Genomic DNA, 24553 nt, shown 5'->3' on the forward strand with positions numbered 1-24553 from the left:
GATGTGATCTCATAGAATCAAAGAATCCCTGCAGTGTGGAAACAGACCATTTGGCTCAACAGGTCCACACCGAAGCTCCAAAGAGTATCCCACCCAGACCCATTCCCATATTCCTCTACATTTCCACTGACTAATGAACATAACCTATAGAGTCGAAGAGTGTGGTGCTGGAAAAGCACAATCAGCCACGCAGCATCCGAGGAGCAGGAGAATCAATGTTTCGGGCATAAGCTCTTCATCAGTAATGAGGCTGGACCTAACCTACACATCCCTGAACACTATGGGCAATTTAACATCTTAGGACTGTGGGAGGAAACCAGAGCACCCAGAGGAAACACACGCATACACTGGGAGAATGTGCAAACTCCACACAGACAGTTGCCGGAATATGGAGTCGAACCCAGGTCTCTGGCACTGTGAGGCAGTAATGCTCATTACTGAGCCACCTTGCCTATCTATTTCAATTTCTAGAAGGCTTTTAACACAGGAGACTGCTATATAGGAGCTCGTGTTAGGGGCAGTTACTGGCATGGATAGTGGATTGGTTGACTGGTATAAAGCAGGGAGTAGGGATAAAGGACTCTTTTTCAGGATGGTAGCTGGCAACTAGTGGGGTTCCATGGGGTCCCTTTTGCAACCACTACTATTCATGTTATACATTAATGATCTGGATGAAGGAACTGAGAGCATTGTTACTAAGTTTGCAGATGATAAAAAGACAGCTAATGTTGAGGAAGCAGGGAGCTACAGAACGACTTGTACAAACTAGGCAAGTGATCATATAGTGGCAGATGGAATACAATGTGAGAAAGTGTGAGGTTATGCACGTTGATAGGAATAACTATTTTCTAAATGGGAAAAAGCTTTGGAAATCTGAAGTACAGTGGAACTTACAAGTCCTAGTTCAGGATTCTCATAAGATTAACATGCAGGTTTAACCATCAGTTAGAAAGGCAAATGCAATGTTAGCATTCATTTTAAGAGGTCTAGAATACAAAAGTAGAGATATACTATTAAGGCTGAACTTATTGCCAAAGAGGTTCATGGAGGCCGAATTATTGAGTATATTTAAGACAGAAATAGATAGGTTCTTGATTAATAAGGAGATCAAGGATTATGGGGGAACACAGGAGAATGGGATTAAGAAACATATCAGATGTGCTGGAAGAGCACAGCAATTCAGGCAGCATCCGTGGACAGGCAAATTTTGCCTGTCCACGGATGCTGCCTGAATTGCTGTGCTCTTCCAGCACCACTGATCCAGAATCTGGTTTCCAGCATCTGCAGTCATTGTTTTTACCTCGTTAAGAAACATATCAGCCATGTCAAATGGTGGAGGAGACTGAATGGGCAGAATGGTCTAATTCTGCTCCTAAATCTTATGGTCTTATTAACAAAAATGATCTAGCTAGCTCAAGAAGGCTCATTTCAACATTGGAACCAGAAAGCAAAGATCATTGAACTGACTTTGCAGTTTTCTACCTCTACCGATAATCTAATTTTCCCTATTTGTTTGTGTTTGTGTATATGGGGGGGAGGGGGGGAGGCTATTAGAGATTATTAGAACATAGAACATAGCTTAGTACAGCACAGTACAGGCCCTTTGGCCCTAGATGTTATGTTGACCTTTTATCCCATTCTAAGATCAAACTAACCTACACACCCTTCATTTTACGGTCATCATGTGCTGATCCAAGAGTTGCTTAAATGTCCCTAATGTATCTGACTCTATCACCATGACTGGCAGTATATTCCACACACCCACCATTTTCTGTTTAAAAAACCGACATCTGACATCACCCCTAAAACTTCCTCCAATCACCTTAAAATCAAGCCCCCTTGTGATATCCCGTTCTGCCCGGAGTAAAAGTCTCTGACTATTCACTCTATCTGTGCCTCTCATCATCTTGTACACCTCTATCAAGTGGCCTCTCATCTTTCTTCGCTTCATTGAGAAAAGCCCTAGCTCCCTCAACCTCTCCTCATAAGACATGCCCTCCAGTCCAGGCAGCATCCTGGTAAGTTTCCTTTGCATTCTCTCTCAAGTTCCACATCCTTCCTATAATGAGGCAACCAGAACTGAACACAATAATCCAAGGGTGGTCTAACCAGGGCTCTATAGGGCTGCAACATAACCTCGCAGCTCTTCAATTCAATTCCCCCTGCTAATGAAAGCCAACACACCGTTCACCTTCTTAACAACCACATCAATTTGGGTAGCATCTTTGAGGAATCTGTGGATATGGGCCCTAAGATCCCACTGTTCCTCCACCCTGCCAAGAATCCTGCCTTTCATCCTGTATTCTGTATTCAAATTCAAACTTCCAAAATGAGTCACTTCACATTTTTCCAGGTTGAACTTCCTTTGCCACTTCTCAGCCCAGTTCTGCATTCTGTTAATGTCCCATTACAACCTACAACAGACCTCCACACTATCCACAAGTCCACCAATCTTCGTGCCATCGGCAAACTTACGAATGCACTCTTCTACTTCCTCATCCAAGTCATTTATAAAAATCACAAAGAGCAGAGATCCTAGAACCAATCCCTGCAGACCATCACTGGTCATCGAGCTCCAGGCTGAATACTTTCCATCTACTACCACCCTCTGTCTTCTATGGGCCAGCTAACTTTGAATCCTGCTAGCTAAATTTCTCTATATCCCATGCCTCCTTACTTTCTGAATGAGCCTACCATGCGAAACCTTATCAAATGCCTTGTTAAATCTATGTGTTTTGTCACATTCTCAAAGAATTCATTTTGGCTTGTGGGGCATGACCTGCCCCTCGGAAAGCCACGCTGACTATTTCTAATCAAACTATGGTTTTCCAAGTAATCATAAATTCTGTCTCTCAGAATCCTCTCCAATAACTTGTCCACCACAGACGTAAGACTGACTGGTCTATAATTCCCAGGATTAATCCTATTCCCTTTCTTGAATAAGACAACAATATTTGCCACCCTCCAATCATCTGGTACTACTCTAGTGGACAGTGAAGACCCAAAGATCATCACTAAAGGCATGATATATCCTGTCTGGCCCAGGATTTTTTCAAAATTTCCTACACACTCTCCTTCTTAACATCAACCTGTTCGAGCATATCAGCCTGTTTCATGCTGTCCTCACAAATGACAAGGTCCCTCTCAGTAGTGAATCCTGAAGCAAAGTATTCATTGCCTACCTACTCCGACTCCAGGCACAAGTTCCCACCACTATCCCTGATTGGCCATACCCTCACTCTGGCCATCCTCTTGTTCCTCGCATAAGTGTAGAATACCTTAGGGTTTTCCTTAATCCTACCCACTAAAGCTTTTTCATGCTAGGTTAGAATATCTGGTTAGCATGGACAAGTTGAACCAAAGGGTCTATTTCCGTGCTGTATATCTCTATGACTCTCCTAAGTCCATTATTCAGTCCCTTGCTGGCTATTGTTTTAGTTAGTAGTATATATGCTAATAGTTTTTATCTGAGGAAAGGGAACAAATTGCTAGAGCATTGATAGATACCTTTATATCCTCTTTGGCCACAGGTGAGGTCCCAGAAGATGAGAATAGCCAACGTTGACCCATTGTTTAAGAAGGGTAGCAGAGATAATCTAAGAAATTGCAGGCCTGTGAGCCTCACGGTGGGAGGGAAATTATTGGAAAAGATTCTTAGGGACATAATCTATTCACATTTAGAAGTAAATGGACTTAATAGTGAAAGATAGCATGGTTTTGTGCAGGGATGGTTGTGTCTCACTAACTTGATCCGGGGTTTTTGAGGAGTGCTGAAGATGATTGATGAGGGAAAAGTACTTGATGTTGTCGGCATGGATTCAGTAAAGCCTGGTTAGCTTTAGCTGGTTTAGGTGGATACAGAACTGGTTTGTCATAGGAGACAGAGAGTAGCAGTGGAAGGATGCTTTTCGGAATGGAGGTTTGTGACCATTTTCACAGGGATCAGTCCTGGCACTTCTGCTGTTTGTGGTCTACAATAAATGATTTTGGAGGAAAACATGGTCTAATTAGTAGGCTTGAGGATGATACAAAGATTGGTAGAGTTGCAGATGGTGAGGTGGATTGTCAGAACATACAGCAGAATATAGATCAGCTGGAGGCATGGGCAGAAAAATGGCAGATGGAATTTAATCTGGACAAATGTGAGGTGATGTATTTTGGAAGATCAAGTACAGGTGGAAATTATACCGTGAATGGCAGAACCCTTAACAGTATTGATGTGCTGAAGGATCTGGGTGTGCAGATCCATAGATCACTGAAGATGGCAGCACAAGTAGACAAGGTAATAAGAAAAGCCTATGGCATGCTTGCCTTTATTAGAAGGGCATTGAGTATAAGGATAGACAAGTTATGCTGTGGCTTTATAAAATTTCAGTTAGGTCATGCTTGGGATATTGTGGACAATTCTGATCACCACGTTTCCAGAAAGATGTGGATGCTTTGGACAGGGTATATAGAAGACTTACCAGGATGTTGCCTGGTATGATGGATTTTAGCAATGAAAAAGGTTGGATAGACTGGGTTTGTTTTCACTGGAACATAGGAGGTTGAGGGGTGACCTGATAGAAGTTTATAAGATTGTAAATGGCATGGATAGAGTGGATACTATGAGGCTTTTTCCCATGGAAGAGGATTCAATTATTAAGGGACACAGGTTAAAGGTGCCGGGAGCGGGGGTGAAAGTGTAAAAGAAATGTGCGAGGCATATTTTTCACACAAAGAGTGGTGAATGCTTGGAACATGCTGCCAGAGGAGATGGTGGAAGCAGACACAATAGCAATGTTCAAGAATATATGAAGAGAAAAGGAACAGAGGGATACAGATCCTGCAAGTGAAGACAGTTTTAGTATGGAAGGGCAAAGTGTGTTGGCACAGGCTTGGAGTACAGAAGAGCCTGTTCTTGTCCTGTATTGTTCTTTGTTCTGTTTATTTGTAGTTAGAATCTAATGAATTGTAATAAATAATAATTATTTTTTAGTACAGAAACTTGGTTTGTGCTTTCTAACAACTAAGAGTCATAGAGATGTACAGCACAGAAGCAGACACTTTGATCTAACTCATCCATGCTGACCAGGTATTCTACATTAATGTAGTCCCATTTACCAGCATTTGGCCCATATCCCTCCAAACCCTTCCTATTCGTATATCCATCCAGATGCCTTTTCAATTTTGTAATTTTACCAGCCTACACCACTTCCTCTGGCAGCTCCATACACGTGCCACCCTTTGCATGAACAATTTGCCCCTTATTTCCCTTTTAAATCCTTCCCTTCTCAGTTTAAACCTATGCCCTCTGCTTTTGGATTTCCCCTACCCTGGGGAGAATACCTTGACTATTCACCCTATCTATGCCCCTCATGATTTTATAAACTTCCATAAGGTCACTTCTCAGCCTCTGATGCTCCAGGGAAAATAGCCTCAGTCTATTCAGCCTCTCCCTATAGCTCAAACCCCCCCAGCCCTGACAGCAACAAGCTTGTAAATCTTTTCTGAAGCCTTTCAAGTTTCACAACATCTTTCTTATAGTAGGGAGACCAGACTTGAATGCAGTATTCCAGAAGTGGCCTAACCAATGTCTTGTACTGCAACAACATGACCTCCCAACTTGTTTACTCAGTACTGACCAATAATGAAGGCCTTATGCCCGAAACATCGATTCTCCTGCTCCTTGGATGCTGCCTGACCTGCTGCGCTTTTCCAGCAACACATTTTTCAGCACTGACCAATAAAGCAAGTGTACTAAATGCCTTTTTTACTAAGTGTATACCTGCGACTCAGTTTTCAAGGAACTATGAATGTGGACCCCAAAATCTCTGTTCAGCAAAACTCCCCAGGATTTTACCATTAATTATATAAGTCCTGCCCTGATTTCCCCTACCAAAATGCAGCACCTCACATTTATCTAAATTAAACTCATTTGCCAATTTGATCAAGATCCCATTGTACATGGAGGTAAACACTGCAAATAACATTTGAATCAGAAAGTAAGGTAAATTGGGGAACTTTAACATTTGGTTTGACTCTAGGAGCAGAAGGCTTGATTTATGGCATGCTATCTCAGTGGGCTCTGACAGTTTGCTTAAGAAATCATTTAATTTGAGGATGTTAGAATTACACAATTAGAGATCCACACAAATGGAAATTGAAAAAAATGACTGAATTATAGCGAAATGTCACCAATCAGGTATCCATGGAAGCAGAAAATCATGAAAAAATAGAAACAGCAAATAAAACTTATTTAAAAATTAGTTTCAAAATAAGTGATTGCCCAGTTAAAATATCGAAGAGGCATTTTTTTTTCTCTCGGGTTGTTATGTGTATTTGGAATTCCCTTCCTCAAGCCACAGTGGATGCAGAATGTTAAGTATTTTTAAGGCAGACTTGGATAGATCTTGATTATCGGGGATATGCAGAAACGTGGAGGTTAAAATTAGGTCAGCCATGATCTTACCGAACAGTACAACAGAATCGAAGGGCCGAATGGTTCACTCCTTTTTCCTTCTTCATATCAATCACATAATTGTTAAAAATACTTAATCGGAGAATCACAATACAAATAAATCAATTATAAGCCTGTCAACAATATAATCAGAGAATTATACTGTTTTGAATTGTGGTTTATACAATCAAATAATCCCAGAATCTGAGAAGCACATACAATCTGATGAAATAATTGTAGTACCATTCGATTACAAAAACATGGAGTAAATTAATCCAAACCGCACAATCCCTTTCCACTGTCCCCATCAAAAACTTGCAGCTCAGGTACAGCATAGAGATAGATACAAAATATATGGAGGACAGTGGGAGGTGGGGGTGAAGGTAGGGATGAGGGAATCGGTTGGTATTGGTGACGCTGTTGCTGAGCTGCAAGTGACAATTGTTTGAATCCGGAAACAGAGATGACTGGCTTATTGAAGTTTCAATATATAAGATAATGTGGATGCAGCGAGAGGCAAGCGACGAAAGGCCGCCTTAAGAAGCCAGGAGGAAGAGGCGGGGTGGGAGAGAGGCCGCTTTAAGAAGGGCCGGGAGGCGGGAGCTGTCCCGGATTCGGTGCTGAAATGAGCAGCTGCTCGAAGCAGAGCTTCGGTATTCCCTGCACAGCGGACTTCAAGAGGCTGAAGGTGGAACCGTGTGGAATTGAGGAGCCACCAGATTGGATCACCGAATATGAACCGGAATTAAAGAGAAGCCGGAGACAGGGAGCGCCAGAAACTGAAAAATCAACACAAAGGGCCCGGAGATCCCGGAGAGATGGGACACGGAGTGTAACCCGGAGTAGAGCCGGAACAGGAGCAGACCCCCAGCTGGAGCTGACGCTCACATCGAATCGGCGCAGCTTTCTGATCCCGGTATAAACCGGATGAAATGACGATGCATTTATTCCGATTGCTCGATACTGACTCGAGTGGATCTGAAATCAACTTCATATTTGCTTCGTGTTTTTGACTCCCAAAGTCCGGAAGCTGCTTCTTGGCGATTGTTACCGTTCGCAGAGAAAAAACTGCAACATTCACCAAGAAACCGATCCATATTTCACCAGATTCCTAGCCCCGAGGCCGGATGCTGGCCCCCGTGCTCGGTGCGGTCTATCCCCCGGAGTCGGTGAGGTCTATCCCCCGGGCTCAGTGAGGTCTATCCTCCGGGCTCGGTGCGGTCTATCCTCCGGGCTCGGTGCGGTCTATCCCCCGGAGTCGGTGAGGTCTATCCCCCGGGCTCATTGAGGTCTATCCCCCGGGCTCGGTGAGGTCTATCCCCCGGAGTCAGTGAGGTCTATCCCCCGGAGTCAGTGAGGTCTATCCCCCGGGCTCGGTGAGGTCTATCCCCCGGAGTCAGTGAGGTCTATCCCCCGGAGTCAGTGAGGTCTATCCCCCGGCCTCGGTGAGGTCTATCCCCCGGGCTCGGTGAGTTCTATCCCCCGGGCTCGGTGAGTTCTATCCCCCGGGCTCGGTGAGGTCTATCCCCCGGGCTCGGTGAGGTCTATCCCCCGGGCTCGGTGCGGCCTGTATTTGAAGCCTGATCAGGGCTTGTTCTGTTGCTGAGCTGCACATTGTTTGATCACAACACACAGATGTTGCGCCAAGTCCGCCTCAAGTGCCGCTGCCGCCTGTTGTTCAGTGACCTAAAAGGTTTTCTACTCCGGCGCCCCCCTCCTCCTCCTCCTCCTCCAGTGATGAATTACGACCGAATCTCAAGGCCGACCAACAACGGGCTCCTGACCAACAACAACACACTGCTCCCGGCTGCGAAAGGGGGCAAGTGGCGGGCTCCAGGGGAGGAATGCCCTGAGGAACAGGAACACGGGGCCTATGAGCAGCCCATGCCCTTAGTGAGCCCATCAGCCGAGGAATCTTACCGAAGGAAATGTGAGGATGGAGTGTCTTTAAGCAGCAGCAGCATTGCCAGTGGCTGTCGCTCTCCTCAGTGCCGCATCTGTTTCCAGGGCTCCGAGCAGGTCAGTGCTGAATATTCCCAATTACAGCTTCACTTCCACCTTGAAACCCACCTCCAGCTCCGAGATCCTCCCTCCGGCCGCTTGCTAACTTCAAAAACCTCGGTTCGGTGGAAACATATTTTCCTGTTTCTTTATGAGAAAGGAATGATTGTCATTAGGACACAGAAGGATTCAATTCGGCCCATCGAAGATATACCGGAGAGACCATATCAAAGCAAAAGGGATGTTATAAACACTGGCGGGTAAAATTAGGGTGAACCCCAAGATATTCTATAAGCACTTTAAGAGAAAGCACTTTAAAAGAACAGGGCCCAGTCGGGACTAAGGAGGTAATCTGTGGGTGTAGCCGGAGTATATTGGTCAGTGTTAAACAAGTACTTCTCATCTGTGTTCACTTGGGAGAAGGAGGATATAGGTACAGAATTCAGAGAGAGGGACTTGAACAAATTGTCTTAAGGAATGAGGAGGAATTGAAGGTTTGCTGGACTTAAAAGTGGACAAATTCCCAGGGCCAGATGTGTTGAATCCAAGGCTGCAGTGGGAGATAAGGGAGGAAGTAGGGGCTCTGACTCAATTTTTAAATTCCTCCCTGGCCACAGGGAAGGTGCCAGAGAATTGGACAACAGCTTTAGTTCCACTTTTCAACAAGCATGGTAGGGGTAGACTAGGTAATGAGAAGCCAGTGAATCTTACGGTAGGGAAACTGTTGGAGATAATTCCAGAAGAGACAAGGTTTGATTAGTGATAGTCAGTGGGAGGTCTTTGTCAGAGGGAAGTCATGCCTAACAGATTTGATTGAAGTTGGTGTGATCAGGTGTGTAGATGCAGGTAGTGATTTGGTTAATGTGGATTTCAGCAAAGCTGTTGAGAAGGTCCCACATAGGAGACTGATAAAGAAGGTAACTTGGAAAGTTGGATTCAAAATTAACTTAGTATGTGAAGACAGAAGGTGGTGATAGAACGCTGTTTGTGTGACTAGAGGCTAGTGTCCAATAGTGTACCACAAGGATCAATGCTCAGTCTCTTACTGTTTGTGATATTCATAAATGATGTAGATGAAAATTTGGGGTAATCTTAAGTAAGTTTGTGGATGACCAGAAGATCGACCAGAGAGGACTAGGTTAATAGAGAGGATGAAGGTCTTAGGTGACAGGAAGATATAGAGGGATTGGTCAGACAGGCAGTTTGTGGCAGATGGAATCTAACCTGATAAATATGATGTGACACACTTTGGAAGAAGTAACAAGACAAGAGAGTACTCAGTGAATGACAGGATACTAGGAGGTTCAGAGGAGTAAAGGGATCTTTGATGGCTTGTCCACAGATCCCTGAAATGGCAGGGCAGGTTAATACTGTTGTCTAGTTCTTCCTTAAACAGGTTAGACAACTCCGACCAAGTTTTGTGAAGGAATTTGCTCAGGTGTCCCACAATAGCAAAGTGGTCAAATCAATATGAACACAAACCAGTATCAATTTCCTTTATTAGGAACAAAGTTACTATAACCTTTAATAATAAATGCCTCTAATTCTATTTGGCTGCATAAGGTTACAATACTTCTCAACCTTCTTAGAGTCAAAGAGTCATAGAGATCTACAGCAGGGAAACAGACCCTTTGGTCCAACAAGTCCATACTGACCAAATTACTTTAGTTCCATTTGTTAGCACTTGACCCATATCCCTCTAATCCTTTCCTATTCATATACCTAGCCAGATACTTTTTAAATGTTATAATTGTACCAACCTCCACCACTTCCTTTGACAGCTCATTCCATATACGCACCACCCTCCACGTGAAAACGTTGCCCCTTAGGTCCCTTTTAAACCTTTCACCTCTCATCTTAAACCTATGCCTTCTAGTCTGGACTCCCCACCCCAGGGAAAAGACCTTGTCTATTTACCATATCCATGCCCCTAATGATGCCTTTCTGTATCGGCCTTCCTTTGTTTGGTGGATAAGTTATTAGGTGTATGAAGTCCAGGATAGCTGTTGCCTTTTACATTATGCTAATATCATTAGCACCTGGCTGCTGTATTTGCACTGTGTCTGGTGTGTGGGTTTTGTGATTTCAGCGTTTTATATGGCCAATGTACCCAGCATCTCTTGCTATTTGGCCAAGTTAGCGATATATAGCGACATTTCTCCACTTTTGAATGGAAAAACCTGATGCGAATGAAATTCAAACCTAAAATTTGGTTATGTGTGCTGTCAGGGAAACCTGCATGTTTATGTGAAAGTCATTGTGTGCATTGGTCAAACCTATCATACAATTAAATGTACAAAAAAGGGAACTCCTGTTATGACAATCCATATAGGATTGAAGTACAAAGATAACTTTCAGAAATCAGAACAAAATGGAAGTGACAATAGTGATAACCCTGGGAGGTTTATCTATCAAGTGGTCCAGAAGTGCATATACAGCATTATTCATAGTGACTGTGCTGAATTGTTGGGATAGCTATCTTTCTCAGCCTACAATCCTAACCGCCAGTACCTTAAGGTATATCAAGGTGAGTGCAATTAGGACCACAGCTAGATATAAGAAGAGCCAAATTCATGAATGATAGGTTAAGGGCACAATGGTGTAGCCTGTTTGTCTGCATTTACTTAAGAGTAGTCCCAATCGTTGTCCCCTGTCTCTCCACAGCATATGGAAGGGTGTCATGGTAACCTAACCAAATACTATTTTTTAATAATTCCAATATTTTCAACTTCAAAGGTCCTCAACTCAACTTTGTTATTCAGAATAATTGGAAACCTTAGCACCAATGCCAATGCCTTGCTAAGAGCATTCTTGCAGTGTCATTGTATCACACTTTGTGAGCTGCTGCAACTGGCAGCTAGAGATGTTAGTATGGGTTTTCTCCTGGAACAAATGTTTGAGCTATTCATCACTGACCCGGGATGGGACTTTTCCTTGGCTAGTCTGTCAAAGGTCCTTTCTCAGCTGTTTAATCATCCAGTTAGTGTAGATACTGCACAGGGTGTTGCTTTGTTGCTCAGCGTCACCCCTGTTTTTGCCCTGGATGATCTAGTTAATCATCTAGGCGTGACCCTGTGGTATGGTCACTACATGGTGACTAGCCTGATTCTCCACTAGTTCTCCTGTGCTCTCATGTCGATTGCCTGTATTTAATTCATCTTGGGCTTATTTGACTTGTTGAGTTGAGTTCCTGAGCTTATTTTCTAAATTAGCCAAATCAAGGGTAGCGACCGTTGACATCTCTGCCCCATTTGCTGTGGCTAGATCATTTAAAGAACTCCTTTATCTTTTGTCTATTGACTGCTGCTCTTGGTTTTTCCTGATATTTTCCTGTCCCTCATCACATTATTCTGCAAGTCAGGTGGGAATATGATTATTTTAATGGGGAAGGATACCACACCAGTAACAGTATCTCTGATACATTTATTATAATTGGTGTTATTTACATAATCTATGTCTGGGCCTCTTGCTGAGATATTTGTATCATCGATAATCATAGATGAGGTGCCGGAAGACTGGAGGTTGGCTATCGTGGTACCACTATTTCAGAAGGTTGGTAAGGACAAGCCAGGAAACTATAGACCAGGGAGCCTGATGTCGGTAGTGGGCAAGTTGTTGGAGGGAATCCTGAGGGACAGGATGTGCATGTATTTGGAAAGGCAAGGACTAATTCAGGATAGTCAACATAGCTTTGTGCGTGGGAAATCATGTCTCACAAACTTGATTGAGTTTTTTGAAGAAGTTACAAAGAGGATTGATAAGGGCAGAGCGGTAGACGTGATCTATATGGACTTTAGTAAGGCATTCGACAAGATTCCCCGTGGGAGACTGGTTAGCAAGGTTAGATCTCACGGAATAAAGGGAGAACTAGCCATTTGGATACAGAACTAGCTCAAAGGTAGAAGACAGAGGGTGGTGGTGGAGGGTTGTTCTTCAGACTGGAGGCCTGTGACCATTGGAGTGCCACACGGATCGGTGCTCGGTTCTCTACTTTTTGTCATTTACATAAATGATTTGGATGCATGCATAAGAGGTACAGTTAGTGAGTTTGCAGATGACACCAAAATTGGAGGTGTAGTGGACAGTGAAAAAGGTTACCTCAGATTACAACAGGATCTTACCAGATGGGCCAATGGGCTGAGAAGTGGCAGATGGAGTTTAATTTAGATAAATGCGAGGTGCTGCATTTTGGAAAAGCAAATCGTTGTAGGACTTATACACTTAATGGTAAGGTCCTAGGGAGTGTTGCCGAACAAAGAGACCTTGCAGTGCAGGTTCATAGCTCCTTGAAAGTGAAGTTGCAGGTAGATAGGATAGTGAAGAAGGCATTTGGTATGCTTTGTTTTATTGGCCAGAGTATTGAGTACAGGAGTTGGGAGGTCATGTTGCACCTGTACAGGACATTGATTAGGCCACTGTTGGAATATTGCATGCAATTCTGGTCTCCTTCCTATCGGAAAGAAGTTTTGAAACTTGAAAGGGTTCAGAAAAGATTTACAAGGATGTTGCCAGGGTTGGAAGATTTGAGCTATAGGGAGAGGCTGAACAGGCACAGGCTGTTTTCCCTGGAGCGTCGGAGGTTGAGGGGTGACCTTATAGAGGTTTACAAAATTATGAGGGGCATGGATATGATAAATAGACAAAGTCTTTTCCTGGGGGTGGGGGAGTCCAGAACGAGAGGGCATAGGTTTAGGGTGAGAGGGGAAAGATATAAAAGGGACCTAAGGGGCAAGTTTTTCACGCAGAGGGTGGTACATGTATGCAATAAGCTGCCAGAGGAAGTGGTGGAGCTGGTACAATTTCAACATTTAAAAGGCATTTGGATGGGTATATGAATAGGAAGGGTTTGGAGGGATATGGACTGGGTGCTGGCAGGTGGGACTAGATCGGGTTGGGATATCTGGTTGGCATGGTAGGGTTGGACCAAAGGGTCTGTTTCCATGCTGTACATCTCTATGACTCTATGATTCTATGTTGTTCCAGCTTGTCAGGCTGCCTCCTGGTCTCCAGTAGCTCTCCTCTCACTAGAACAGGCTCTTTCCAGTTGTGACTGGAACTGTCCCGCTTAGAAACATAGACACATAGAAACTAGGTGCAGGAGTAGGCCATTCGGCCCTTCCAGCTTGCACCATTCAATATGATCACGGCTGATGATGCAATCTCAGTATCCCATTCCCACACTCTCCCCATATCCCTTGATCCCTTTAGCTGCAAGGGCCACATCCATCTCCCTCTTGAATCTATCTAACGAACTGGCCCCAACAGGTTCCTGTGGGAGAGAGTTCCACAGGTTCACAATTCTCTGACTGAAGAAATTCTTCCTCATCTTAGTCCTGAATGGCTAACCCCTTATTCTTAGACTGTTCTGGACTTCCCCAACATGGAGAATATTCTTCCCGCATTTAGCCTGTCTAGTCACATTGGGATTTTATATGTTTATGAGATCCCCCTCATTCTTCTAAATTCCAGCAAATACAAGGCCTTTCCATCCAGTCTTTCCTCATATGCCAGTCCTGCCATTCTGGGAATCAGTCTGGTGAACCTCTGCTGGACTCCCTCAATAGCAAGACATCCTTCCTCATACTCGGAGACCAAAACTGCACACAATACTCAAGGTGTGGCCTTTCAAAAGCCCTGTAGAACTGCAGCAAGATACCCAATACTCAAATCCTCTCGCTATGAAGGAGAGCATGCTATTAGCTTTCCTCACTGCCTGCTGTATCTGCTTTCATCGACTTTTCCACTGTGACACCCAGGTCTTGTTGCACCTCACCTTTTCCTAAAGTACCTTCCTGTTTTTGTGACAAAAATGGATAACTTCACATTTATCCACATTTTATTGCATTTGTCAAGTGTTTGCCCACTCAGTCAGTCTGTCCAAGTCACCCTGCAGCCTCTTTGCATCTTCCTCGCAGTGCATACTGCCACCCAGCTTAGTGTCATCTGCAAATCTGGATATTTGGCATTCAATTCCATCATTCAAATTGTTAATGTATATTGTGAACAATTGAGGCCCCAACACTGAAACCTGTGGGACCTCACTCGTCACTGCTTGCCACTCTGAAAAGGGCCTGTTTATTCCAACCAGTTCTCTATCCGTGTCAGTACATTACCTCCGATACCATGAGCTTTAATTTTCCTTACTAATTTCTTGTGTGGAACCTTGTCAAAAGCCATATAGATCAGGTTTTGCTGTATTCTGGTGTCTTGTTCGTTAACTTTTCTAATTCATCAGTAAGTGATTACTAATCTCTCCCACAGCAATCTAATCTCAGCTGGTCAGTTGTGGGAATCTCCTAGGCTGCATTCTATTGCTATTGCTGTGGTTATGTTAGTGGCCTTCTTTCCTAATTTGTTATGTGTTTTCTGCCATGGAATGTCTAGGGGTAGTGTTGGGCAAGCTAATGCAGATACAGATAGACAAGAATCCTGGCCCTGATGGAATGCATTTCAGGGTGCTAAAAGAGATGGCGGGAAAAATAGCAAGTGTTTAACAAGGGCGGTAGACAAAAGATGGGGGATTTTGGACTGGTTAGCGTAACTTCTATAATAGGGAAGATGCTTGAGTCTATTATCAAGGAAGAAAAAGGAAGGCATCTAGATAGAAATTGTCTCATTGGGCAGATGCGATCATGCTTAACTAATCTTTTGGAATTCTATGAAGACATTACAGTGAACAATGAGGACCCTGGGTTGATTCTGGAGTTGAAAGGGTTGGCTTATGAGGAGAGACTGAGTAGACTGGGATTATATTCATTGGAATTCAGAAGAATGAGGCAGGATCTTATAGAAAAATATAAATTATGAAGGGAACAGATAAGATAGATGTGGAGATGATGTTTGCACTGGCAGGTGAAACTAGGACAAGAGGACATAGCCTTAAAATTAGGAGAGCAGATTTAGGACTGAATTGAGAAGGAACTTCTTCACCTAGAAGGTTGTGAATCTATGGAATTCCCTGCCCAGTGAAGTCGTTGATGCTACTTCACTAAATGTTTTTTAGTGAAGATAGTTTTTTTTGAACAATGAAGGAATTAAGGGTTACGGTGACAGGGTGGATAAGTGGAGCCGAGGCCATGAAAAGATCAGCCATGATCTTATTGAATGGGAGAGCAGGCTTAAAGGGCCAGATGGCCTACTCCTGCTCCTAGTTCTAATGTTCTTAAGTTCTGTGATCCAGGGACAGCCTGGGCCACTTTTTATTGTCTGAGACTGTCCTCCCATGTTGGATGAAGGAGTACTTGTCCCATTTTGCTATGAAGCAAATTATTGCTAGATGCTTGTAGGATTTCTCTTCAATGTTGTGAAGTTATGGGAAGTGGCTGTGTTCTTGCTGCAGCCTCTCAAAGACTTAGATATGTAGAACTAGCGCACAGTGACCCCTTCTAACACTATCCAGATATAGGATTTTAACCTCTTTTCTTGGCCTGACTGTAGAGTTTCCCACACCTGTGTTTTACATCCATTCCTGGGTCCGTGACCAAATCTCTGGTTCCTTGTTCCAGGTACTCTTTAAAACACGGAGCAGTCGTTTTGATAGGGATAGCGGAGTGTGTAGGAGAGTCAACAGCTGCCAATATCTTTATCTCTTTTAAACAGAAAAGTTTCCTCAACTTTGCTCAACTCTCTTGAACTCAAAATTTGACTCTTAAAATTACTTTCTCTCGACTCTGTCCCCATCAAACACACTTGGGGTAGGGACAACAAGGGATCAAAATATAGGGTAAACTTTGCTCCACTCATTCGAACTCAAAGTAAACTAAAAGTCAACTCCTCTTAGCTCCATCCCTATTGAGAACTCCTGGAATAGGTACAACAGGGTTTAAAATTCAGAGGAAAACTTTTTTCTACTGATTGGAACTGAAAATAAATAAAACTCCTCTCACACTGATCATCAGACACTTCTTGAATAGGGACAACAGGGGTTTAAAATAAGGAGTCCAAAATGTCTCTAGGGTTTCCACACAAGAGGCAAATTGTCCCATGGGCTGACTTCCTCAGAGTCCCTGCATTCCCCACTACCGTTTTCCAGCTCATGCTTTGTTTACTCTAGCTGTAGGACCAATTTCTGGTAGGCTGCCTGTAATCTCAGTTACTTAGTTGAATCCTGGCTTTCATGTGAGATATTTACACACTTAATTATGGCTCAAGCTTAATTCTGACTGCTCCACTATCAACATCCTATGAGTTACTAATGATCAAAAACTCAACTGGACTCACCACATGAACACAGTGGCTTCAAGAGCAGGTCAGAGGCTAAGAATACTGCAGCGAGTAACTCATCTCCTGACTCCCGAAAGCCTGTCCACCATTTACAAGGAATACTCCCCACTTGACTGGATGGATGCAGCCCCAACAACACTCAAGAAGCTTGACACCATACAGGTCAAAGCAGCCCGCTTGACTGGCACTGTATCTAGATTAGAATGGTGCTGGAAAAGCAAAGCAGGTCAGGCAGCATCTGAAGAGCTTTTGCCCGAAACGTCGATTTTCCTGCTCTTTAGATGCTGCCTGACCTGCTATGCTTTTCCAGCACCACTTTAATCTAGACTCTGATGTCCAGCATCTGCAGTCCTCACTTTTGCCTGGCACTGTATCTACAATCATCCACTCTCTCCAACACTGATGCTCAATAGCAGCTGTTCGTATTATCTACAAAATGCACTGCAGAAATTCACCAAAGTTCCTCAGACAGCACCTTCTAAACCCATGACCGCTTCTATCTAGAAGGACAAGGGCAGCAGATATATGGGAACACCACCATCTTCAAGTTCCCCTCCAAGTCACTCACCATCCTCACTTGGAAATATATCACCATTCCTTCACTGGGTCAAAATCCTGGTATTCCTTCCTAATGGAATTGTGGGTCAACCCATAGCACATGGATTGCAGTGGTTCAAGAAGGCAGCTCACTACCACCTTCTCAAGGGCAACTAAAGATGGGCAATACATACTGGCTAGCTAGTGATGCTCACATCCCACAAAAAATGATTTTAAAAAAAATACATTGCTGCTGAGTTTGACTTTGGAGGACCTGATGGTCACTTCTAATTGAAGCCTATTCGGGTGCGAAATGTTGTCAAGTTCCTCCTTAAACAAGTTCAACAACTCTGACAAGAGTGTTATGAATGAATTTATTGGTGTTCCACAATACCAAACGGTCAAATCAATATGAACACAAACTGGTTCCAATGCAAAACAATCACATTTTTTTTTCTTTTGGTGTTTTTTTGTAAATGAAAAGAACAAATATCTTCCCTATAAAAGGGGGGAAAGATAAATAAACTCTCCTTCTCAAAACACAGAGACCACTAGTATCAGCAGTAACACATTGACAGTGCCCAGCCAGCACAGAGTCTGTGCCCTAAACTAAGGAGACTCTAAATCTGTTTTTTTTTTTGTTTTTTTTTCTATTTCCCCCACATTTTCGCCGAACAGCAGTAGTGCTTATATTTTCTCCAGCACCCATGTGGTGTGTGTGTAGGTGTGAGACACAGTGAAAGACAACAGGTGTACAAATCTTTATTCAATTTCCACCACCAGGAAGAAAGGAAACACCAGAGTGGCCAGTGACAAGCAGTGCCCTTCACATCAAAGGGCAATGCTGCGTGATCAAAAAGGTGAAGGGGAGGGCAGGGATACAATCCATCTTTATTAGGAACAAACTTACAATAATCTTTAATACTAAACACACTAATCTCTAAGGACTTTCCTGCTCCTCGGATGCTGCCTGACCTGCTGTGCTTTTCCAGCACCACTCTGATCTAAACTCTGATTTCCAGCATCTGCAGTCCTCACTTTTGCCAACACTAATCTTAATCCTCTTAGCTCCTTAAGGTTACAATACTTCCCAAGTCTCATGAATGATTTATGCAGTCGTGCTTTCTGTCTCTTTCTGTGTCTCTGGGTCTGTGAAGCTGCTTTCTTCCTCTCTTTCTGGATGGTCAGCTGGTATCTGCCTCCTGCCACGCTGGCCTCCTCTGAAGGCCTCCAGGAGATTTAAGAGATTGATTGAACTGCAGGTGAACCCTGTTTTTATATTGTTTTGGATGGTTTTCTAGAACTTTCTGTAGTCTGGCCAATCAGGGAGACACACTTAATAATTTGAAACATTGTCAACCATTTGGAAAGCTTGGTACTGTTTGTTTCTTTGTGTAGCAGGGTCCAGCGCCTTTCTGTGTGGTGGATACGTTGTTGGGGAAGAGTTGATTTTGCTGGCTTTTCTGGGTCATAGTTTGTAAGTTTATTTTCACAGAATAAATTGAAGCCCAGGATCAGGGTCGCAGCACAAAAAAGAGTGACATCCCAGGAAAACTGTAAGTTTATTGGTTGATAATAGCTGCTAATGTGACTATAGGATGGTTTCAGATTGAATGAAAATAGAGAAATATTTAAGATAACAAACTAAAAGATTAGTAGAACATTAAATAAAACAAACTAAGAACTAAGCAAATAAAAGAGAAATGCAAGACCAAGCGATGTGCTGTACCTGTATAATGTGGGAGCTGATGATTCATAGTGACCATATCTATAGCAAGCGTTGGTTGCTTGAGGAACTCTGGGTCAAACCTGATAACCTTGAGTCTGAGTTTCAAACACTGCGACACATCAGGAGGGGAAGAGTTACCTGGATACTGTGTTTCAGGGGAAAATGACACCCCTTAGATGCACTACCTTGAAATTTGGTTCGTGGTGAGGGACAGAAGGGTGTGACTATGAGGGAGCCAGGTAGAGGTATCCAGGAGTAGTGCTGCAGGAGCCTCAGTCTCAAGCTTGTTGAGAGGTTTGAGATTCTTGCTCCCTATGTGAACAAGAGCTTTGGCTGTGGGGAGGATAAGCAAGCTGACCATAACAGCGTGAAACAGGGAGCAATTCAAGAGGGGTCAAAATACTTGGGAGGAATTAAGTACTATCACCATCACTAAAGAAGTAGTATTAGACAAACTAATAGGGTGAAAGGCATTTAAGTCTCCCGGCCCTAATAGCTTGCCTCCAAGGATCAGTACAGTACAGGAACAGGCTTTTTGACCCACTATGTCTGTGCTAACCATGAAGCTATTCTCAACTAATCCCAACTGCTTGCACCTTATTTATTCTCTGTCCGGTCATGCAAATGTCTAAATGCCTCTTAAACTTTGCTTTCATATATGCTTCTACCATCTCCCATTTTAATTCCTAATATTACCATTTCTCGTAGATCCCGCATTGACTCCCTATCTTCTCTGTCATTATTTTCCCAATGAGGGTCAACATTTGGGAATTTCCGTTCTGCTGGGGCCCCTTCTTCCCCAACTGGGTGCTTCTTTTCCCATTCCTATAAAGCCACTCTCCTAATCACACCTCGTTCTTCCCCTGAAAATAACGTTCCTAAAATTGCCATCAGTTCTCCCCAGGTATATAAATTAGGCCCTAGGAATTGATCTAATTGTTTGGCTAGACCAACCGGATCCTCTATTAAATTTTTCATTTCCTTTTTAAAGACCCTAACTTCACTGCTAGTTAAGGGAGCGTTTACATATCCGATTGAACCTTCCCCAATCGGAACCTCTCGTAAGGGACATAATTTTACCATTATTTCTGCCCCTCCTTTACGTGTGGTGGCTCGAGTGACTCTGGGCCCCCCTCCCCAGGTCCTGCATCCTTTAGTTCAGAGTCCGTTCCCCTTTCTGTGTCTGGACTCGATTCTACTTCGGGAGCTGTAGGCTCGTTCCAGGGAGTAGTATATGGGGGCGGCAAACACGTTAAGGGATCCCATTGTGGCTTCCCTTGTTCATTCTTTTTCTGGTCTTTCCCTGATTCCTCCGTATTCACGGGACATAATTTTACTCCCGCACTCCCTATCCAACAAGCCGCATAATTGGACTCTTTTTGACTGTACGCTTCTTTTCGATTGACAAATATATTAAGATCTTGACACAGCCAATCCTCATCGGACCCATATTTGGGCAAAAAAACTACCAGGTGCCTTAATACTTTCTCTAATCCAGACAAAACAACAATAATTTATCATTGTAGCCTTATCTTTCTCCCGCGTCCAGGAGTTGTGTTCCTAATTACCCAACATTCTCCCCAAAGAACTGTCGGGCGGGATATATCCCCCTTTAATGTTATTTACAGATCGATCATTACACAGGCAACTCCCCATGCCTCCCATTATTGCTAATTTAATTAATCTTAACGAGGTCCGGTGTCACCTTCTTCCACACCCCCTTCAGGGTCCTGACTAGACACCTCACTCGTCCGATTAATCTGACCAATTATATGCTTTTTGAGACTTCACCTGTTCTCCATAAATCACTTTTATGTAAGGATAAAAGAGGTTAGTTAGAAACTGTAAAAAGAACAGGAGTTAACATTTTATTTCATAATCTGTAAAATCCTTAACCTTAAAAGAAATCATGTTAAAATTTCCATAGTAGAAATCAGATTCAAAACAGTCCCGGATCTCAAGCTCCATCAGTTTGAATGCACATTTGTTTGTTGGTGATTGAATGTTCAATCACCAACAAACAAATGTGCATTCAAACCGAATCACAAAGGGTTAAACTTTCTACTAGCTGTACAGCTCTCTCTCTCTCTCTCACACACACACACAGACACCGTGTCTCACAGACACTTTGAGCTTCCCGCAATTACTCCTCTAGCTTTTGAATATTCTTCTGGACGTCTGGCCATAAGTTAGTTACGAAGTGCACCCTCAGTAGCCCTTCAGCTACTAGTCCTTCTAACACGGGCTGTTTTCCATTGACATATGCTTTATTTTATATATTGCCAATTCCCCGTACTTTCGTACGTCTCGACCACCAAGGCAATACTTAAAGGTCTCTTTTCTTACCTTGGTCTGTGCACAGAGTTACCTGGCCGTTTTGGTGCGCCCCGTCCCGCGGCAATTCCTGCAGCAAATACCGCTGTCCCTGGTCGCCCGGATATATCCTTTAAGACCTTTCCCTACTCGGGTCTTGTGCACAAGAGTTGCCCGACCGAACCTGCCGCGTCTGCCCACCTTCTTTCCAGGGTCTCCCAGTCCGGATCGTACTCACCCAAACCGCGAACAACAAGCAAGGGAGTCGGAGATCACCGAAATCGGCAAGGTGCACCTCCCCCGTCGTCCCAAGAGTGTCGAGCGGTCGGAGTTTTGGATCCCAGAACGAGGCCCCCAATTGTGAGAAACAGAATTCACTCATAAATCAGCCTGAGACAAAGCCTTGGAAACAAGAACAATTTATTACAGCCTTGCAAGTACCGGATGCATCTGCAATCAAGCAGAAATGCAAACAAAAACAGAGCATGTTAGCTTTCTTATTCAGTTTACAAGTTGTGGAATCACGCCTCCCTTTTCCCATCCTATCATAAACCGATTACCTCACTTTTTTTTCTCTCTAGTTATTTTCTTATCTGGCCATCCTGCTGTCCTTGTATGTCTGCATTCTTTGTTCCTTGTTTGTTACAGCTTGTTCTTTTATCCAGTTTCTCTTATCATACTATAAGCTTTATTGTGAAATGCCCCTGCTGCTTCTTTTTGTGGTCAGCTACAACTCTTCATAGTTATTTCCTAGCTTAAAACTATTTTCTTTAAAAGACCCTCTATATTCATTAAAGTCTTAGCCTTAAGTATGCTACATGCTACAAGAATTCCGCGACCGTTTGTATAATCTTCCCCATCCCCCTCCCCCTCCCCCACCTGCAGAAACTACATTTCTAACCTCCCACATGATCCATGTACACAACCGTCTCCGAGACATTGTTCGTGACATACAGATGAAAATGTTGAAGCCAATACCAAACTCAATAGTTCTTTCTCGATTGTGGAGTATTTCCGCTGGTGGATGTTGATCTTCTTCACAAAGTAACCAACTGGTAGTTCAATCCCATCCTCATCTTCCAGTGGGAGTACAGCTCCGACTCCAATATCACTAGCATCGATGGTGATTTTAAAAGGTTTTGAAAAGTTCAGTGTAGCTAAAACTGGTTTGGTGGTTAATAACAAATTTCAAATGATCGAATGCCTCCTGGCATGATTCTGTCCACCGAAACTTTGTGTTCTTCAGCAAATCAGTTAACGGTGCAACTACACTGCTGAAGATTGGAACAAACGTCCGATACAATCCGCTGAATCCTAAGAATTGAAGCACTTCTTCCTTCGAGGTTGGTCGTGGAAATTTCTTGATGGCCTTTGTCTTTGCATTCCGTGGGGTCAACCTTTCATGACCAATGCTATGTCCCAAGATCACCACCAGTTTATCACCAGTTTTGCTTCTAGTAGTCATTCAAAGAGCTCTGCCAACTGTATCATGTATCTTCCCAGGACTTACTAAAGATCATTACAATGTCCAAATACACTGCACAGTTTGTTAACTTAGCCACAACTCTGGTCATGAGAGCAGAACCTTCGCAGAGCCGTTAAGACAGCCAAGGACCAATAGTGATCCAAACTAGAGACCCAGACACCCGGCGACTATGGCAAGGACTGAATGAGACAGTGCAAGATAGCAGACAATGATACATCCCTCCCAGATAGTCTCAATGCCTTCTATGCTCGCTTTGAGCAGAGTTTCGGTGGAGAGGTAACACCTATTCCGACAAGTCCTGACGAACCTATCCCAACAGTCACTGCATCAGAGTCAGATCAGTTTTCCTTTGTGTGAATTCAAGGGAAGCTATGGGACCAGATGGAGTACCAGGCCGTGCACTCAGAGCATGTGCAGGTCAACTGGCAGAGGTCTTCTCTGACATCTTCAACCTCTCCCTGCAGCAGGCCACTGCCTGTTTCAAGAGGGCTAACATCATTCCCTGTGCAGAAGAAGATTCATGCAGCATGTCTCAATGATTACCGCCCAGTGGCCCTAACTTCGGTGGTCATGAAGTGCATTGAAAGGCTGGTCAGGGCATTAATCAACTCCAGCCTCCCCACTACTCTTGACCCATTCCAATGTGTGTTCTAGACCCCAGGCCCTACAAAGTAGAGCGTCCCTCCCATCCTCCTCCTCTAACCTAACTTTAAAGTCCACAGGTAAGCTACTCAGTGTTCTTGTTTGGAGACTAAGTGTAGAGTAATGGCAGCGCAGGCAGTGGAATGTTCCTCCTGCAGGATGTTTGAGGTAGGGGTGACCACCGATGCTCCTGCTGACTTCATCTGCAGGAAATGCAGTCAGCTCCTGCTCCTCACAGAACGCGTTATGGAACTGGAGCTGGAGTTGGATGAACTGAGGATTATTCGAGAGGCTGAGAGGGTGATAGATAGAAGCTACAGGGTCATAGTTACGCCAGAGAACAAAGGTAACTGGGTAACAGTTAGAGGTGGGAAGGGGAGGAAGCAGGCAGTGCAGGGATCCCCTGTGGTCGTTCCCATCAACAATAAGTATACCACTTTGGATACTGTTGGGGAGGAAGTCCTAGGAGGGGTAAGCTGCAGTGACCGGGTCTCTGGCACGAGGTCTGGCTCTGAGGCTCAGAAGGGAAAGGGGGAGAGGAGGAGAGCGCTAGTTATAGGAGACTCTATAGTTAGAGGGACGGACAGGCGGTTCTGTGGACATGGGCGAGACTCTCGGATGGTTTGTTGCCTCCCGGGTGCCAGGGGCCGAGACGTCTCGGACCGTGTCTTCAGAATCCTTAAGGGGGAGGGTGTGCAGCCAGAAGTCGTGGTGCACGTTGGCACCAACAACATAGGTAGGAAGAGGGATAGGGAGGTCATTCAGGAGCTCAGTGAGTTAGGCTGGAAGCTAAAAGCTAGGACGGACAGAGTCGTCATCTGTGGGTTGTTGCTGGTGCCACGTGACAGTGAGGCAAGGAATAGGGAGAGAGTGCAGTTGAACACGTGGCTGCAAGGATGGTGTAGGAGGGAGGGCTTCAGGTATTTGGACAATTGGACTGCATTCTGGGGAAGGTGGGACCTGTACAAGCAGGACGGGTTGCACCTGAACCAGAAGGGCACCAATATCCTGGGATGGACAATTGGACTGCATTCTGGGGAAGGTGGGACCTGTACAAGCAGGACGGGTTGCACCTGAACCAGAAGGGCACCAATATCCAGGGAGGTAGGTTTGCTAGCACTCTTCAGGGGGGTTTTAAACTAATTTGGCAGGGGGATGGGATCCGGACTTGTAGTCCAGCAAG

General features: G+C 44.1%; 1 protein-coding gene across 4 annotated transcripts in view; it reads left to right on the top strand.

The window, feature by feature from the left end:
- The first annotated feature begins 6308 nt into the window (after nt 1-6308).
- LOC122551869 (E3 ubiquitin-protein ligase MARCHF4-like) overlaps nt 6309-24553 on the top strand; it is a 275970-nt gene continuing 257725 nt past the window's right edge. For 3 of the 4 annotated variants that reach the window (XM_043694417.1, XM_043694419.1, XM_043694420.1), the window contains exon 1: nt 6309-8458. In XM_043694417.1, coding sequence (XP_043550352.1) covers nt 8075-8458 — 384 coding nt within the window. In that variant the 5' untranslated portion in view covers nt 6309-8074. The remainder of the gene's footprint in view (nt 8459-24553) is intronic. The other variant, XM_043694418.1, reaches the window with a different exon arrangement.

Source organism: Chiloscyllium plagiosum, chromosome 7 (genome assembly GCF_004010195.1).
Source record: "Chiloscyllium plagiosum isolate BGI_BamShark_2017 chromosome 7, ASM401019v2, whole genome shotgun sequence".
NCBI lineage: Eukaryota > Metazoa > Chordata > Chondrichthyes > Orectolobiformes > Hemiscylliidae > Chiloscyllium > Chiloscyllium plagiosum.